The following is a 17,814-nucleotide window of genomic DNA, read 5'->3' on the forward strand; positions in this document are numbered from 1 at the left end:
TGAGAAAGTGATGTGCGTGTTCATGGATATGACCGACAGAGATAAGCTATCTCAAGCCACAATTGGCGAGAGGAAATAATGGTGGGCGGATCGTAGCGTGACGAGACGCGACAGAGGATATTACTCGCTCGTACTTGGCACAATCTCTTGGTGGGCTCTTTGCTTTTTTTAGACATTGAGATTTTGCCGAATTCTCATATTTCGGCCGCGCACGGAAATACGATGGGATCCAGAGGAGTGGGTGGGTATAATTACTTTTTTTGGAAAGTTTTTGAGATCCCTCGGGGTAAAGTTGAACCACAGACACGGGAAGGACTCGCCTATTGTTCGGGCCTAGGAAGTGATCCATCTACAGTATGTAAGGCTTGTGATGGCACGCGACGAAACCCGTTCGTGTCGGGGGATGACAAGATCCGAGATACACCAAGATCCAGGACATACACGTACTCACCGCAGTGAGCAAAGGGATCTCAAGATAGGAAAAGAGGGAGACGAAGCAAAGATAAGGATAAGTACAGTACTCGTACAGTATAACGCCTGAAATCTGGCCTCGCTCAAGGTTGCAGAGCGCCCATCACCCATTACAGAGCAGGTCATTCCCTACCTCGCTTGTCCCGAGGGAGGAGGGTGAGCGAGTAGGGTAGGAGCTTAAAATGTGGATAGCTTGCTACTGCCACTGCCAACACGTTATCTATCTTGTATCGTTCATTCATGTCATGATTAGGATTGGTCTATCTATATCTCTCTATATTCTATACGGAATTCGAGTTATCCTTACACGACCAAGCTGACTGTCCTCCATCGGCGTTATAACTATCTATGATATCTTGGACAGCTCCCCAGGTCTACACGTCCACATATAAATCATATCAGCAATGCATCGACAACGCTTTCTCATAAATCATGATAATAGAAGAGACAAAACTCACCCCGGAAATCATCAAATAGGCTGCTAAGACCACCAAAAACACATTCATGAAGAATAATGCACGATATCCGAATGATGTGTCAGTATGACGTCGAGATTTGTTATCGAATAACCACATTCCTCCCTACACGTTTCAACGAAATTAGTAAATACCCAACAGATACTGCACGTTACAGTCACAAATACGTAATGAGCACTCACCATCAACATGATACAGAAGAAGGTACCAAACAGAGCTCCGATCAACCCTACTAGACTACTGAAAACTGGAATGGCACTGAACGGCACGAGGATCTGAGAATCAGCTTGCAGCTCATACCTAAACCAGATGCTAGAGAGAAAACTACGAATTGTGGATTAAATAGCACATCAACTCACCTAGCAATGATATAGGCTATAATGGTACAAGTGCCTACACAACTCAACCAAACAGCCCAGTGTATAGGGGAATTACTAGTAAGGTGTCGACTACCTTTCATCAACCTGAGGAAGATGTATTTGGCCGGCAGCTATCGCAAGGCAAGTAGTTTAGTGTGATGTACTGACGGTATGAGATGACACAAGTCTGACTCACATGAAGATAGATGGTGACTGTAACGTATAAACCAGGTAAAGCCAATCCGTAGCAGATCCTTTTCATCAAAGCACCTGCTGAGCCCAGAGCTGGACTCGCGACGTATTGACCACAGTAGTAGTATACAACGGTACCGATAGCCTGTATAGTCAAGACCATCATCAGTAAAGTCATTCACTAATATATGAAGGACAAAATTGAAAGTAGTTAATTCACTGATACTCACAATGTATATACTCGTGATAATGGCATTACTAATGAACATGGCTCTATTGAACAACCTCGGATCTCTCATCTCAGCAGCAATCGAGAAATAGGTCGGTACACCAGCATATGCCAGGATGAGCGAAGATATGGCCGAAGAAGCTTGGAGGAAAGTGGGATGACCAATAACGTGGAAGTCTTTATCCCATTCACCGGTAGATGGCGCAAGGGCCGGTCGATCTTGAACCCCGACTGCAACGGTGACAGTCAAGATGGCCGAGACGATTGAGAATAATCCGACCCAACCCAACCATGATATGTTGCCTAAAGTCCTTATACTAGCCAAGAGGAACCCGACCACTGCACTGACGGCGACGAAAACAGCTGTACATGTTCCGTGGACTGAGACGGCGTTGAGACCTATAGATGCTCCTACCACAGCTGAACCGACCACGAAGATCATGACTATCGATCTGGAATAAGCTGAGAAATTCCTTTGGTAGCGGAAGGGAGGATGGTAGCTCACATATACAGTAGATAGCGGCAAAAACTTCACGTCCTATCTTGCCGAACATGATCTCCCCAACATCCACGACACTGTCTATACAATAAATCAGCTCAAGGACAGCTTACACCATACGAATGATGAGTACCGAATAAACTCACAGACTTCTCGATGCTTCAATTTGAACACTCCTACACAGTACCCGGACCAAGTCATTATAGCGGCGATAGCTATCAGACATAATAAACCAGGTACGATCCCCAGCGTCATGAGGGCAAATGGTAAACTGAGTACACCAAGTCCTATCTGACTTTTCAATAATAAAACAACAGCTCCCAGCCATCCTACCTACATGACCATGAATAGACCATCAGCGACTGACAGCACAGTCGATAACCGTCATATAGAGATAGACTCCACTTACGTTCCTATAATTAGGTCCATCCTCTTTGATATCCCCAAAAACCTCATCGTGCGTAGTGATTTTCACTGCATGTCCAACTTCTCCATCTACTTCGTCGAGTGGCAAGTCGTCGTTACTGGATCGTTTGGAATCTTTCGTAGGTGTTATGGACATTTTTCGATAATTTGTTTAACTCTGTAAATCAATCAATCTTTCAAAGATCAGAAAAAAAAGAGATGAAGAGAATCAGACAAGATAATTTCGACACTTCGCTATGCGTGAGCACTTCGCATCGACGATCTACGTATACCACCTTAGTCAAGGAGCCCTTGAGCTCGCTTCGTCCATATAGCTCCATGGTGATTTCATAGGTGACGAAAGGAAAAACTTGGTCATGACAGTGGAAAAATCTTCTCTACTTCGCTTAACTCGTTAGTACTCGCTCCCATACGGGCTAAGGGAAAAACTCTTGGAATCTCACGTGGAGACTCCTCAAATATGTGAGACATCCTTGATCGGCGTATTCGAGAGAAGTGACTCCCCTTCGTCCGTTCCGCTGGAGTCCTATGCAGGACGATCGCGAGGGCAAAAGGTACGTCATGGTGATGCATGATCAAGTGAAGATGCTGGATGTATGAACAAGGTGAAGAATGGTTTTCATAGATCAACCCGTGCCAAGTTGAGCATTACAAATCGCTAGGAACTGCGTTAGCGGAATCAAACCAACTTACAAGGTTCATCAGGATTATTTAAAACCGTAAACTCCACCTGGTGCATGCGGAGTTAGGAGGAGCTGGCGAGGACGGACTTTGCTGCAACTCCGCCCCTTATGATCAAATTGTCTCAAGGGGACGAAAAGCCACGTAAGAAACCCACCCGTGATTCCTGGCAATTTGCGGCAAGAGAAGGAAGCAGATTAAGCTTAAGCTTATCGCTTAATCCGATCACATGCCCATCACAGATGAGTCTACGGTGCTTCTACCCTTCGGTACGATTAAAGGTTAACGGTCTGAAGATGTTGCGAGATGGAGGAACTCACTCTTGTTGATTTGTGCGGGTCATATGCGTGGGAAAAGAAAATTGAGTTTACTTGAGAACGCCCATTTTCTGCTTAATTGAACTTAGTGCAAAGAATCACTCTTACTCGGTCCGAAGTTCTCTGGTTCAGGTCAAAGGGGTGCTTCTGACGATGAAGGAGGAAAAGCAAGGACAAGAACAAGCTTCATCTCTTTCGTACACACTACTTGAATACCATCTTCATGTCTCCATTAGGCTTAGCGTTGTTTAAATCGATTCGGGTATCACTTATACCGAATAGTCCTTCCAACATCAAACGTTCACACAACATCCTCTGCGTCTCTACTCGTAACAGAGCTATTCCTCTGAAACTCGGTAATGTCCGTAGTCTTTAGTCAGATGACCTCATGAGAACGGAGAGCCAAGAGGATGGATGGATCTTCGGTCCGATGCGAGATAAGCACAACAGTACCACTTCTTTGGATCTCACAGATATACCCCATGGTCTTTCCCCTTTTCCCCCCAAAGTGCCCCACTATCTTCCTCCCTACATCTCAAGTAACCTTCCATCAGACAGACCTGTCCTCCCACTGTACTGTTGGTATTGAAAGGTTAAAGGCTACGAAAATGACAGCTACAAACGAAAAAGCAGATATCCAACATGTCGACCATTTCGATGCCACAGCTGATGAGGGGATAGAGAAGGAGAAGCAAGACATCTATAATGGTAGGATCGATCCTGAGACTGCGAAATACCTCGATCCGACTTTGGTAATCGATGATGATCTGAATAAGCAAATCAAGAAATTGGTGGGTCCCCTTCCCCTCGGATACCACAAAATTCAATATTAATGCTCAGCATGTTACCTTGTTTAGGTCGATTGGAGGATCTTACCTTTCTTACTATTGATCTACTTCTGTCAAACATGTATGTATCCACATATCCATGATCTACCTAGGTAGACGATCGGCTAACTTGTCCTTCAAATGTAGTCGATAAAGGTATGTCAATTTGATGCATCTTCGTGATGAAGTTGATATTTTGGCTGACGCATTGCTCAGCTACCCTCGCTTTCTCGTCTATCATGGGTCTCCAAGCAGACACCAACCTCCAAGGGCAGCAATACAGTACTCTCGGTACGATCCTTTACGCTGGATATCTTATCGGAGAAGTAAGTCTGCTTTTCCAACATTCATGGCCTACGCTTCAGTGCTCATGAACGCTACAGGTGCCCGTCAATCGGGTTATCCAAAAAGTACCTCTAGGTAAATTCTTGGGCATCCTCGTCATCATCTGGGTGAGTTGCATCTTATCTAGTATATATGTTGTATAAGGAGAATGCAAGCTTACTTCTGATTCTTAATTTGATAGGGAACGATCGTATGTATGCATGCGGTTTGTAAAAACTTCGGTGGTCTCATGGCTGTCGTAAGTGGTTTTGCATCTCACCACTTGATCCTAGGTGATACTGATAATCGTTTCATTATCATTAGCGATTCTTATTGGGATTCTTCGAATCTGGTGTGCAACCTGCTCTCATGACTTTAACTACTGTAAGTCGGATTATCCACCTATCTTCACCAGACCGAAGGTGTACTTATGGTCTTCATCGTAGATGTACTACCGACGTAATGAGCATCCTACAATCATTTCGTACTGGTACGGTATGCAAGGTGTTCAAGTGAGTTTAGGTTCGCACCACCCGTGAACCATGATACGGCGCTGACTCTTCCTATAGCTTTGTGTGTCCGGTCTAATCGCCTTCGGTCTCACCTACGTCAACTCACCTACCATCTATACCTGGCAAGCTTTGTTCATCATCGTCGGAGGTAAGCTATACGTCCCTCAACTTGCCCAATTGCGCGCAAGCTAACATGATGGTCGTCGTTAGGCTTCACTGTAGTCGTCGGTGTACTGACTCTGATCTTCTTGCCCGATTCACCTATGAAAGCCAAGGTAAGTTGATGGCATTGTTCCCTCAGTCTGGGATTCAACTGATATTTGATTGTTTACTCCAGTGCTGGACAGATAAGCAAAAGACAATGATCATCGAACGACTGAGGATCAATGAACAGGGTGTCCAAGACTCGAGATGGAAGTGGGAGCAGATGTGGGAGGGTGAGTGACAGCTTACTGTGTTCAGAGCCTATCCCCCTTCGTCACGGTGGAGAACTGACGTCTCTTTCGTTGTCGTTATATAGCCTTCCAGGATCCCGCGGTATGGTGTTACTGGGTAATGCAAATCGCTGGATTCATCATTGTCAACGGTCTTGCTGTATTCGCCAATATCATCGTTAAAGGATTAGGCTTCACCGTCCGACAGACTCAATTGTTGAACTTGGCTCAGGGTGGTTTCTCACTAATCATTTACTTCGGTACCGCCTGGGTAGCAAGGTTGACCAATCAAACTTGTCTGGTACTTGCTGGAACCATGGGTGAGCGACTATACATGTGTAAAATGAAAAAAAAAGCAGCTGAACGTATTACCCGTATACCAGCTATCGCTTTAGCTGGTACAGTCGTGCTTCTCACTGTACCTGTATCATCCAAGACTGCTCCAGGGTTGTTACTCGCTTTCTACTTTGCCAACTTTGTCATTGCCGCTGGATCATTACTTTACAGTATTGTCACTCGTAATATCGGTAAGTGAAATAGCCCTTTGCCCTTAGTGTTATATGGTGAGCTTATACTGAAATATCTTTGTGCTGTAGCTGGTCAAACCAAGAAGACTTGCGTTTCTGCTATGCTCTTCGTCACTTACGGTGCAGGTTGTATCATAGGTCCGCAAGGTGAATGATTTCAACCTTATACATCACACATCCCAACTTGTACTAAACCAGTTATCTCGTAGTTTTCCGAGCCAAAGATGCACCTCGATACAAACTCGCGTTCGCCGTGCACATCGGGTTATACGGTAAGTGAACCTCTCACATTCTCATCCTGACTTTGGATATGGATCATTAGCTCACGGACAACCATGTTTGTAGCATTCTTCATCATCATGACTTTCATACTCCGTATCATCTTCATGAGACGGAACCACGTAAGAAGAAGAGATCATGAAGGTACTGAACAACCTGTGAGTCGCTCTTCTTTCCAAGAACCATTGTTCCGATAGCTGACTGACGTGATTGCTGTAGGGCGCCGAGCATATCGACCACGATCAAGCGTTCGCAGATTTGACTGATCTCCAGAACAAGCGGGCTTTCAGATATGTTTACTAATCCATTGAGGGGATATCAATTTGTGAATTCAGGATTTGATGTACTTGAATGGCTTTCATCTCTCTTCGTAATCTGCTTTCCCCTTTGAAGTGTGATTCTATGGCAGAATTTAATTTGTGGATTTTTGAAAATGTATCGATAAGGAAATACATATCACCCAAAATGACAAACCCCACATTGATTTTGCGTGGGGTGACCCAGGGATCTGCGGCGGTTCTCGTTGGAAAGAAGCTTACCTGAAGTATCGTCCCTGTACAGTACAAAGCATTCTGCCTCCGTTACACACTAATGCAGTACACTCCCTTGCACTTTCTCCACCCTCCCCATCTTATTGATCCCGCAATGGCTTGTTTACTCGCAGCTGAGTGCGCCAAAAGTCCAGATTTTCAATCACCTCTGTAGGCTTAAAAGGACAAAAACCGCAAGTTCCGGTCCGCCGTAGGCGAATATCAACAACCGGAGTCAGTCGGGCCGACCTGCCATTAAAATCATTTTATGACCAACGTGACTTTTAGTACCACAATTTACAGTAGACTCTGTATACACGTAGGCAGGATATGCATATATACAGACAAGCACAGTGCAGGATGATATCCCTCCCTCGCTTCCTCCCGTATACCATTCAACGAAGCAATCCAGCAACACAGCAAAGATGGCAACAGCAGCTACAGCCGTACCCTCTGCCCCTCTCAAATCACGATACGAAGCTCACTATGATCCCACGCTCATCCTCAAACATCCAGAGTTCAAATTGCTCTCGGACGACGCACCAGAGCTACAGGATAAGAACGCCAACATAGCATGTGCCTATAACCCCGCTCACGAGGTTCATCTCATGAACAAGCCTAGACCGAAAGTTGGGTTTGGAGAAGCGGTCGTTCATGTTAAAGCGACGGGTATCTGCGGGTGAGTGAATAGATAACCCACCTTCACTGCAATCATCACAAAATCAACATATCCTGTCTCCTTGATCGCAGATAACAATAAGGATTATATTGAGCTAATGAAAATGCTATATATCGTAGATCCGACGTCCATTTCTGGAAACATGGTGCGATAGGACCTACCATGATAGTTCGTGATGAGACTGGAGCCGGCCACGAGTCAGCAGGAGAGATCATCGAGGTTGGTGAAGGTGTGAAAGATCTTAAAGTTGGAGACAGAGTAGCTATAGAGGCTGGTGTACCGTGTGGTCAAGCGGATTGTGATCCATGTAGAACAGGAAGGTATAATGCTTGTGAGTTACAGCTTACCCTGTAGTTCTACTTCGTTTAAGCTGAAACTGATGACTGTTGAACCCGTTAGGCCAACGTGTCGTATTCTTTTCCACTCCACCATACCACGGTACCCTCACTCGATTCCATGCTCATCCTGCTGCATGGTTGCACAAACTCCCCGATAACGTTTCATTCGAAGAGGGTTCACTCTGTGAGCCTTTGGCAGTAGCTTTGGCAGGATTGGAACGAGCTGGTACGAAATTAGGTGATCCAGTGGTGATTTGGTGAGTCATTATTCCTTTATCCCCTCTCATCCACCTAGTCTCTCGTGTCTTCATTCCTTATTATTTCTTTCACTATCCCTTCCCATTCCTACGTTGAATATGCCTTTGATTGACCTGTTACTTACCTCTCTGATAGCGGTGCCGGCCCAATCGGACTCGTCACTCTGCTCGCAGCCCACGCATCAGGCTGTACCCCCATCGTCATCACCGACCTTGTCGCTTCCCGACTCGAATTTGCAAAGAAGCTCGTCCCCACCGTCAAGACCGTGCAAATCCAGAGAGAGTGGAAGCCAGAGGATGTAGCTGAGAAGATCAAAGAGGCTGCAGGGACTGGACTCAAAATAGCATTGGAATGTACCGGTTTTGAGAGTTCTATCAGAGCTGCTATCTACGTGAGTACGCGCAAACCCCCTCACGGACCAGTAAAGCTGATAACGATGTCCGTGAATAGTCTCTTCTTTTCGGTGGAAAAGTATTCGTTATCGGAGTGGGACCTACTGAACAGAGCGTAAGTGATTCATTGGTATCATATAATTCAAATGTCATGCGTGATTTACCCCCCTTTGTATAATGTGTGAGCTAACCATCCCATAGTACCCATTCGGATACTGCTCCGCCAACGAGATCGACTTGCAATTCCAATATCGATACGCCAATCAATACCCCAAGGCAATTCGATTAGTCTCAGGTGGTCTCATCAACTTGAAACCTTTGGTCACCCATCGATTCCCATTGGAGCAAGCAGTGAAGGCTTTCCATGTTGCCGCGGATCCCAAGCAGGGTGCTATCAAAGTGCAGATCACGGATTAGACGAATGATATGGACGGACTATGAATAAGTTTCGGACTTTGGGTTGATGGTTTGGTATGGCATGTACAATGATAGCTCGAGATAAAAAGAGGACTTGGGGAAGTTAGTTTGAACGATATGAATTCCATGGACAATTAATATGTTGGAGCGAGAGTACCCCATAAGGTAAGATACCTGGGTGATTCTTGGTTTGATACAACTTGACTGGCATCACAATCCTCACATGAATCAGTCCTCAAGAGTCACTGAACAGCAACCCGATTCTCTGATTGAAGTAGAGTAGTAGGATAGTCAGGATGAGTACTGGCGAGATCATAGGGTAACATTCGATGGCCAGATCCTGATCCTGTCATACGCAGTAGTGCCCTCTTGGCATCACTTGGCATCTCTTCTCGTTTTCGATCAAATGGCACTTGTCCATCCGTCTCAAATATCAGTACATATCAACATGCATATACCTATAACTGATAGCCATACTGACGCCCAAGATGACGGTCCAATATAGGATGATCCAGACTTGCATCCTCTCTCGCTTCATCATCCCGTTCGTTCAAGCTCAAGCAACAAATGATACTCAATGTACAGCATCGCCATCTGGATCATACGATCTCGGACTTCATATCACAGCAGTCTTCGTCTTGCTAGTAGCATCAGCTATAGGGGTCTTCTTGCCCGTATTCATGGCTAATAACGTAGATGAAAAGAGCAGTAACGGCAGTAAGAGGGATGAATGGGTGAGAAGAGTATTTTTCGTCATGAAGTATTTCGGTACAGGTATAATCATCTCTCTTGCGTGAGTGTGGACTCCCTCCCCTCTTATGTGTCTAGGTACGACAAGGTAAAGATGATTTGGCTCACATAGAGATGAACCATTGTTATATAGGTTTTGTCACCTCTTACAGGAATCGTTCGACAACTTCTCAAAGTGAGTTACCAAAGATTCTGCTCCTTTCCTCTGTACAGTATACCTGCCGATATTGACATACATATAAATCGCAGTCCATGTATCGGTGAACTCGAGTACGGACCAACGGCACCAGCCATAGCGATGGGATCAATGTTAGTAATTTGGCTAGTAGACTATTTCAGTGCTAGATGGGTGAGTCGAGTCTACCCAGTCTACTGACAATTCCATGATTGAAATGCGGTTATCTACAGGCGTCGCTTCGAGATAAGTCTCCACCTCTCGCACAAGTCGAACAGTCTAAACCCACGTCTATACTTCTAACATCAACCAACGAAGACTCCATCCAACCTGCCCCAACTACACCACCGGTATTCGCAGATCTAGGCTGTACGCATGTCCACCGCCCTACCTTGGACGAAATAGATCCCAATTCCCAAAGAGCACACTGGGACGTTCAGCTGTTGGAAGGCGGGATAGTTTTCCATTCGATCATGATTGGAGTTACGTTGGGTGCTCAGACGGGAGGGTTCGAAGTTACTTTTGCGGGTGAATTTACTTTTTCAGACTTGGTCTTACCTCTTATCATCCGACCATCACATGATGTTGAAATTGACAGCATGACTACGAATCCTAGCATTGGTCTTTCACCAACTGTTTGAGGGTTTAGGATTAGGTACCAGGATAGGTGCATTAGTCTGGAAGAGAAGTTGGACAAAGTGGTTAATGTGCACTTTGTATGCTATAACCACTCCTGTGGGAATTGCTATCGTTAGTGATTCGATCAGTGTGGACTCAGGCCATGAGAGACACGATGCTGAGTAACAATACTTCTTACAGGGAATCGGTGTCCATCAATCGTTTAATGAAAATGGGAAAAGGGAATTGATAGCTATTGGAGTATTGAATTCGATATCAGCTGGGATTTTGCTGTACGGTAAGTACGACTGGTCCATATTGATACCTGATAAATCTCTCACTGAATCTCTCGTGTCGTTCGTTTTTTACCGTATTCAGGAGGACTATGTCAGCTGTTATACGCCGAATGGGTAATCGGTGATATGCGAGATACCTCGAACGCGCGAGTCTGCTCAGCGCTGATCGCGCTGTTACTGGGGGTTATCGCAATGGCTTTGATAGGGAAATGGACGTGATGATTGTGGAGAGAATATGGTAATTGGTAAAATTGGGATTCCCGTATGTTGTGTATAACAAAGCTAGACCTCAATCATAGTAGCTCTATCTCACTTGGAAAATGGACAATATAGTAAACTGCAGATCACTCAATATGAAGCATGAGTTTAGGTCAATTTGCATGATGAACATACCGTGACTATATAGATTATATCACCAATCATGTTGACATTCCTCAACGCAGTCACTCTTTCTAGGGCCCTCCGCTGCCTTCTCATCCTTATCTCTTACCGATTGCTATCAACTAAAGTCCGAATGTAGATATGTTGATCCCATCTACCAATTCTTGATTTGATAGACAATCTTCTCTTTCCAAGTGAGAGATTGATATCGTAGATCCTCATCCGTCTCACTATCGTCGATATCAAAGAACTCTCTTGATCCCGAGGTGAGGTCCATCTCGTGCATCTTGACAGCTTTGGTTCGGTGGAAGACTGAATATAGCAGTGAAAAGCCAATCAGCAATGAACGCTTTTACGTAGGACGCAGTGATCGAGACAGAGGGTAAGCGAAGGGAGTCACTCACGTTTGTAACCGACGTAAGCAATCACATAAACTGGAATACCGATATAGTTGGTGATGAAAGTCTTATAATCGAATGGCATGAACGCGTCGAATCCTTTGAAGAAACATACGAGACAAATCATGAAGAGGGAGAAGTATGTGAGGTAAGGTTCGAAAGGAGCTTTGTAAGGTAATGTATCTCTCGAGATACCCTGAGCTTTCATACCCCTCATGAAAGCTACGTGGGAAGCGAGGATAGATACCCAAGTGAGACCCCCTAAAATGGTAACGGTGTTGACGAAGTAGTTGAAAATCTTCAACGCATCGGCGGAGGCAACCAAGTAGGCCAATCCCATGAACGCACCTAAGACGCATTGTTGGATCAGCAAGATGTTGAGGAAAGCAACTAGCAGCTGATTGAGGATGCAACACGACTTACCAGTGAAGATGAATGCTACCCAAGGTACACCTCTCTTAGTACATTTAGTGAAGATTCTAGGTGCGTGTCCATCTTTGGCCATTCCATAAAGGGTACGTGTCTGACAAAGTCTAATCAGCTTGTTGGTGTCGCGAGAGCATACGGTTCAAGCGGAAACTCACGGCAACGTATTGATCAGAATTGGCAGCGGACATTGTGAAGATGAGAATACTTCAAATTGACATGTCTCAGTAAAAGCACAGTTTGCGTGACAAGAAACAAAGGGTACTATTACTCACCAAGCATTGATAAGAGATGGGAGTCCCTTGATACCAGCAGCTTTGATGGCTACGACGAACGGAGAAGCCGAAGCACCACCTGAGGTACCCGCTTTCGCGGCTTGTGCGAGCAAAGAGGAATTCGAATCGACAATCATACCGACGATCAAGATACAGAAGATGTAGAAGAAAATGATTCTGAAGAAAGTTTTTTTAATCGCTGCTGGCACCGTCTTCCTGGGGTTCTGAGGATGAAATTACAAATCTGTCAGTCAATAAGCCAAAAAGGATTGATAGCCTGTGCTCAACTCACTCTAGCTTCTCCAACGGTGATGGCTACTAATTCTGAACCAGTGTATGCGAAGAGAGCGAGGACCATAGCATTCCACCATCCTAAAGAACACAGGTCAGCTCTGATAGCCGATATGTCAAGTGAGAGGAGTCGGTGTGAGGTAAACTGTACTTACCGAGGAATTTACCAGTATCACCGGTAAGCTTGTATGGTTTGAAAGCACGACCATGTTTCCAATAAGCGAAACCCAATCGATCTTGTCCTGGCACACCTCCGAGATCTATGATCAATCCTAAGAGGATCAAACCAGTGAGAGTAATGATTTTGATGAATGAGAGCCTAGAGTCAAAAGCCTATGATTAGTATAATCGGGAGATAGATGGACGATGATAATGGAATATTGTGCTCACCAGAATTCAACTTCTCCGAACCATTTGATACCCAATGTATTGATGGCGATGACGAAGACGATTAAGATTGATACCCAGGCGGCCTTGTTCACAGACTGGTTCCAGTATCCGATGACCAAGGAGCCCGCGACGATTTGGTTGGGTGAGAGGATCAGATACTATGGTGAATTTGAACCGTTAGCATACTGTTTCTCAATTATGAGTGCAATTGCGGGACGCCCAGCTGACTCACTTTACACAAATAAATGACAGCAGTTGCAAAACCGAAAGCTGGATCCACACATCTCGTAGCATGACCGGCGAACCCTTTCTTGGTAGGATATTTGGTACTCATTTCACCGAGTGCTACAACCAACACGGATTAGTCAATCAGTCAATCAGTCATTTGATTAACGTGAGGGACCTCGATCGGAAGAACTCACCTAAGAGCACACCAAAACAGACGATACCCATGATACAATACGCGACGAAGACTGAACCAGGACCTGATCTAGCTAGGGAAGTACCTGAACCAATGACCAAACCAGTACCTATACAACGTCGATGTCGGCCAAATCAGTAATTGCAACTTCGGGAATCGTCTAGTACGAGTAATTGAGATCGGACTCACCGATAGCACCACCAATAGCAATCATACTGATCTGTCTACTCTTCAACTCTCTGTGAGTCTCTTCCTCCCTGGGTCGGATCTCCTCACCAGCTGGACCCGAATAGGTATCAGCTGGCAGGTCCTTCTTCTCCCCCTCCTCGAATGGCATGGGTTGGTTGTATCTCTCAATCGACATGGTCGACAGTGGTGATTGGTTACTAAAAGATTATGCGAGAATGAAATGTATATAGTACTGGTGATAGATAAATCGATATGTTAGTGGGGCAGTTTGATAAGGTTGATGGTTCTTATATATGTACATGCACAGGTAAGCCTTTTTTTTCCACTTCTCACTCTTTTTCCCATTAGGCCTGATCACCGGGACTGATTGATGGATGGATGGGGACTGATTGATTGACTTGATTCAATCACACGAGCCAAACAGAGTGGATCAATTTTACATCGTCTTCTCTGGTCTCAACCCTTGTCGATCCGATCGTCCCACGGGTTCAGTTTGTTTCCCTTTCCTCCCTCTTCTGGACTGTCACTCTCAGCGAATGAGGTAAGGCAGGCTTATCATTCTCTCCTTCTCCAACACTTAAGCGGTTCCTAATTAACGAACACCAAGGGAAAATACAGGATGAAAGTCTTGGGGGTCAAGGATGAAAAGTTTGGATTTTTCGCCTAAAATAAACTAAAATGATTTTGAGATGGTCTTGGCATTCTTGTTTATACCCGTGGGACCGCATGGTGCAACCAACATCATCCATATTGCTTCAACAAGCTCCGACCGGTACCTAACTTTGACTTTGCATGCAATTACGAGAGGGAGTGAGACTAGGGAAATCATCAATTCTCAGTACGTTATCTGCATATGTTGGGTGCATGAGCGAGCATATCGAGACCCCTCACTTAGCTACAATGTGTCGATGCTCCACTCTACCGCCTTATCTAGGGTTTGACAAATCAATCTACTTGGCACTTATGAGTTTTGATTTCATTATCCTCCGTACCAGCTATCTATGCCGTCATAGCATGAATCATAGCGTCACTGGAATGTCATGTCTTTGCTTATCTCTTCATCCTCATCTCAACAGGTTATCCCGGAGTCAGACCAAACAACGTATGACATCATTGCTCATCGCTTGTTACGCTTACAACTCTTCTTACACTGCCAGACCCAGGAATATGCTCGGTCTGCCGAGATGCTACAGGCTCAGGCGAATTGTGAATATTCAGCAATTGCCATTCAGTATCTGCAAGTATCAGTATCAGGAGATGTCTGGTATTGTGGTGTGGTAAGAACAGGGGCCATTTACGATACTGCTCTATACTGTGGCGGTAAGCTCGCTATACTCCCCTCTCACCAATCAAAGAAGCTCTTCTGCTCTCTTTGCCGCATTTTAGCTCTCATGTATAAGATTTATTGATTGATCATAGATCACGAAGTTGATTTTCAGATGAACACATGAACATCTCCTGCATTCTTCGCATACAAAACATCCGTATTCTCACGTTATACCGGAAACAACTAACCATATATCACTTCAGCTCCTACTTCTGCTTGATAGCTCCTCTCCTTGACAGCATACCAAAACTCATTCAAAATGATGTTTGATCAACCTAAGCCAATTCAGGAGTCATCGGTCGCGTACTTGAGGAAGGTCCACCAGCCAAACTTCCTGGCTCGTTCCATTCTTTTTTCTCTTCTACTGTCGATACCGATCCAGCTTCAGCCTCTTCATCAGGCAACGTGACGTTCAGAGCGCACATAACCAATGCTGAGATAAGGTAGGGTTCTTCGACCACTAAGACAACAGCTTGGATCAATCCTTTTTTACCAGCTATAGAAATCGAAACAGAACGATATCAGCCAATTGTCGAATCACTGGTGATTCGCAGCAGACAGATACTACTTACCACTGTTACCGGTATAAGTGAAGATGTAAGAGAACCAAGTAGGTACTGTCAAACTTGCTAGACCCAAAGCCACACCGACGGTAGCGATGAATCTATCTCTTCTTGTCCATTTGGCATATGCCAATACCCTCAAACCGGATGTGGCAACCGCACCAAATAAGAAAGTGGTGAATCCTCCAATAACGGCTGATGGGGCTGCGACGAAGATCGCCCCAAACTTTCCTATAACACCCATCAAAAACAAGATCACGGCACACATGTATCCAGAAGATCGAGAGGCGTTTCGGGTAAGGGCGATGACACCGGAGTTTTGGGAGAAGGTGGTGAGAGGTGGGACTGTTGCCAGACCAGCGATGGTAGCCATGACTGAGTCTACAAGGCAAAAGATTGTCATTGTTCAGCGATTATCTGTTGTTACAGAATTAGGATGAGACGAGCTAACTCACCAGCAAGCATACCACCTTGTACTCTCGACATGAAAGTTTCCCCAGTGATTTCCAATCTTGACACATCGGACGAGGCAGTGACATTTCCGATAGTCTCAGCGACGATCACTGCCCAAGCAGCCAACATGGGTAAGACCAATACTCCTCTTATCGACAAAGACCATGTTTGCATCCACAGGAATGTTCCAGAAGGAGCATTGGTGATGGTAGATTTGGTGAAGAAACCTGTAGCAGCGGCAATGACCATACCGACGATCAAACCCAGGAAGACAGAAGCTGATTTCATAAATGCTGAACCGAAGATCTCGCAAATGACAATAGTGATGAAACATGAGAAACCCAAACCGAGGAATGCACCTGATCCCCAGTATTCGTGTCGGGTACCAGCTGTACAGAGTACAGTATGATCTGTGGCGCAAGTCCCAGAACCACCAGCCCAGTTGGTAACTCCCGATTTGACCAAGGCAGCGCCAATAAAAGTTAACATCGTTCCTGTGACCAAGGGAGGGAACATCTTTCGAATAGCTCGAGGAGGTACGAACGATAAGGCGATGGCGAATATACCGGTCATAGTGGCGGTTCCAAGGATTGCACCGAACTCCTTTGGACATGGTAATTTGGTTTCACCATCTTCAGCCAAAGGGCAAGTTCCATTGGAGTACTACGAGTCATTCAGATATAATCAGTATCAAATCCTTGGATCTAGATTGGATGGTAGAGGATACACTTACAGATTGACTAAGATAACTCAAAGCTACATTGGTGAAAGCGAATGAAGTTCCCGTGACACTGATCAGACCAGTACCGAAGAAGTAGCCAGTCTTGGGGATCCTGAATCTCGAAATTTGGATGGCGGTACCGAACGCACACCAGATCAAACACGCTGAGACGAGGTAGAGTTGAGCCTCCGTACCGAGATTGGCACCTGCTGGTCCAGCGAGAAGAAGAGGTGGAGTTACTAAACCACCGACCATTGCGAGGGCACTACAAGGTGATTTCGAATCAGCTTTGTGATCCACACTTCAGCGTGAGATTGTGGACTTACTGTTGTAAACCCAAGATGAACAATAAGAGATGTGGTAATTTCTGATCAACAGCGTAGAATGGTAATTCTCGTTTCTTTTTGGTGACGAATGGGATGTTGGGGATCATAAGTGCTCCGTAGTCCTATATAGGTACAAAGTATCATACAGTCAGTCACCCAACTTCATGTTTAAATTGGTGATGAATACTCACATAATCACCCAGCCAACCATCTTTGGTGACGAGAGATTTCAATACAGCTTTGAATTTACTTCTTCGCGAAGTGGGTACATGACCTAGATCGTCTTCCTGCTCAAAAGGCTGTACGTTGACAGTGGGGACAGTAGATTTATCATATGAGCTTTCAGGCTCGATATGACTTGAGGTAGACGCAGACATCTTTGATCACCTGATGCGATGTAGTGGTGCGATTTCAGGAAGGATTGTTTTCAGAATGAAGTACAGCCAAGTGGAGTGCGGTACGGGAATTTTACAAAAAAGACAATATCCAAATTTACAGAATGAAATCATACGGTATATATACATATGCATGTGTGTACGAGTACTGCTAGTGCCTACGGAATAATCACATTGAAAAAAGAAATTTGATTGGTGCTCCAAATCTACTAGCTTGGAATTATTCTCTTATCTATCAGACTAAGTCACTCG

General features: G+C 45.0%; 6 protein-coding genes across 6 annotated transcripts; 3 read left to right on the plus strand and 3 right to left on the minus strand.

The window, feature by feature from the left end:
• Positions 1-752: 752 nt before the first annotated feature.
• On the minus strand, positions 753-2,788 carry L199_004190 (uncharacterized protein; the record flags this gene model as incomplete). Its single annotated transcript, XM_064889918.1, has 9 exons — positions 753-845; positions 930-1,052; positions 1,130-1,205; positions 1,307-1,437; positions 1,503-1,643; positions 1,729-2,171; positions 2,233-2,307; positions 2,373-2,559; positions 2,636-2,788. 9 exons carry the CDS (start codon positions 2,786-2,788, stop codon positions 753-755), a joined length of 1,422 nt encoding a protein of 473 aa, XP_064745990.1.
• Positions 2,789-4,258: 1,470 nt separating this feature from the next.
• Positions 4,259-6,856, plus strand: L199_004191 (uncharacterized protein; the record flags this gene model as incomplete). The annotated part of the gene is made up of 17 exons (XM_064889919.1): positions 4,259-4,441; positions 4,508-4,559; positions 4,625-4,633; positions 4,694-4,803; positions 4,861-4,929; positions 5,004-5,060; positions 5,126-5,185; positions 5,248-5,313; positions 5,371-5,461; positions 5,524-5,588; positions 5,651-5,750; positions 5,834-6,067; positions 6,131-6,274; positions 6,344-6,421; positions 6,484-6,546; positions 6,620-6,711; positions 6,773-6,856. The coding sequence occupies 17 exons, from the start codon at positions 4,259-4,261 to the stop codon at positions 6,854-6,856; spliced, it is 1,557 nt and encodes a 518-aa protein (XP_064745991.1).
• A 652-nt stretch (positions 6,857-7,508) lies between these two features.
• Positions 7,509-9,167, plus strand: L199_004192 (uncharacterized protein; the record flags this gene model as incomplete). Its single annotated transcript, XM_064889920.1, has 6 exons — positions 7,509-7,762; positions 7,882-8,093; positions 8,162-8,357; positions 8,494-8,749; positions 8,809-8,865; positions 8,952-9,167. 6 exons carry the CDS (start codon positions 7,509-7,511, stop codon positions 9,165-9,167), a joined length of 1,191 nt encoding a protein of 396 aa, XP_064745992.1.
• Positions 9,168-9,673: 506 nt separating this feature from the next.
• L199_004193 (uncharacterized protein) lies at positions 9,674-11,225 on the plus strand (the record flags this gene model as incomplete). Its single annotated transcript, XM_064889921.1, has 7 exons — positions 9,674-9,960; positions 10,051-10,092; positions 10,167-10,266; positions 10,326-10,620; positions 10,709-10,842; positions 10,912-11,008; positions 11,089-11,225. The coding sequence occupies 7 exons, from the start codon at positions 9,674-9,676 to the stop codon at positions 11,223-11,225; spliced, it is 1,092 nt and encodes a 363-aa protein (XP_064745993.1).
• A 316-nt stretch (positions 11,226-11,541) lies between these two features.
• L199_004194 (uncharacterized protein) lies at positions 11,542-13,952 on the minus strand (the record flags this gene model as incomplete). The annotated part of the gene is made up of 11 exons (XM_064889922.1): positions 11,542-11,699; positions 11,792-12,133; positions 12,209-12,308; positions 12,370-12,418; positions 12,487-12,710; positions 12,779-12,858; positions 12,933-13,096; positions 13,168-13,325; positions 13,400-13,512; positions 13,590-13,697; positions 13,778-13,952. 11 exons carry the CDS (start codon positions 13,950-13,952, stop codon positions 11,542-11,544), a joined length of 1,671 nt encoding a protein of 556 aa, XP_064745994.1.
• A 1,427-nt stretch (positions 13,953-15,379) lies between these two features.
• L199_004195 (uncharacterized protein) lies at positions 15,380-17,544 on the minus strand (the record flags this gene model as incomplete). Its single annotated transcript, XM_064889923.1, has 6 exons — positions 15,380-15,600; positions 15,677-16,048; positions 16,123-16,783; positions 16,854-17,106; positions 17,168-17,289; positions 17,359-17,544. 6 exons carry the CDS (start codon positions 17,542-17,544, stop codon positions 15,380-15,382), a joined length of 1,815 nt encoding a protein of 604 aa, XP_064745995.1.
• Positions 17,545-17,814: the final 270 nt, after the last annotated feature.

The sequence above is a fragment of the Kwoniella botswanensis genome, chromosome 1 (genome assembly GCF_036426115.1).
Source record: "Kwoniella botswanensis chromosome 1, complete sequence".
Lineage (NCBI taxonomy): Eukaryota > Fungi > Basidiomycota > Tremellomycetes > Tremellales > Cryptococcaceae > Kwoniella > Kwoniella botswanensis.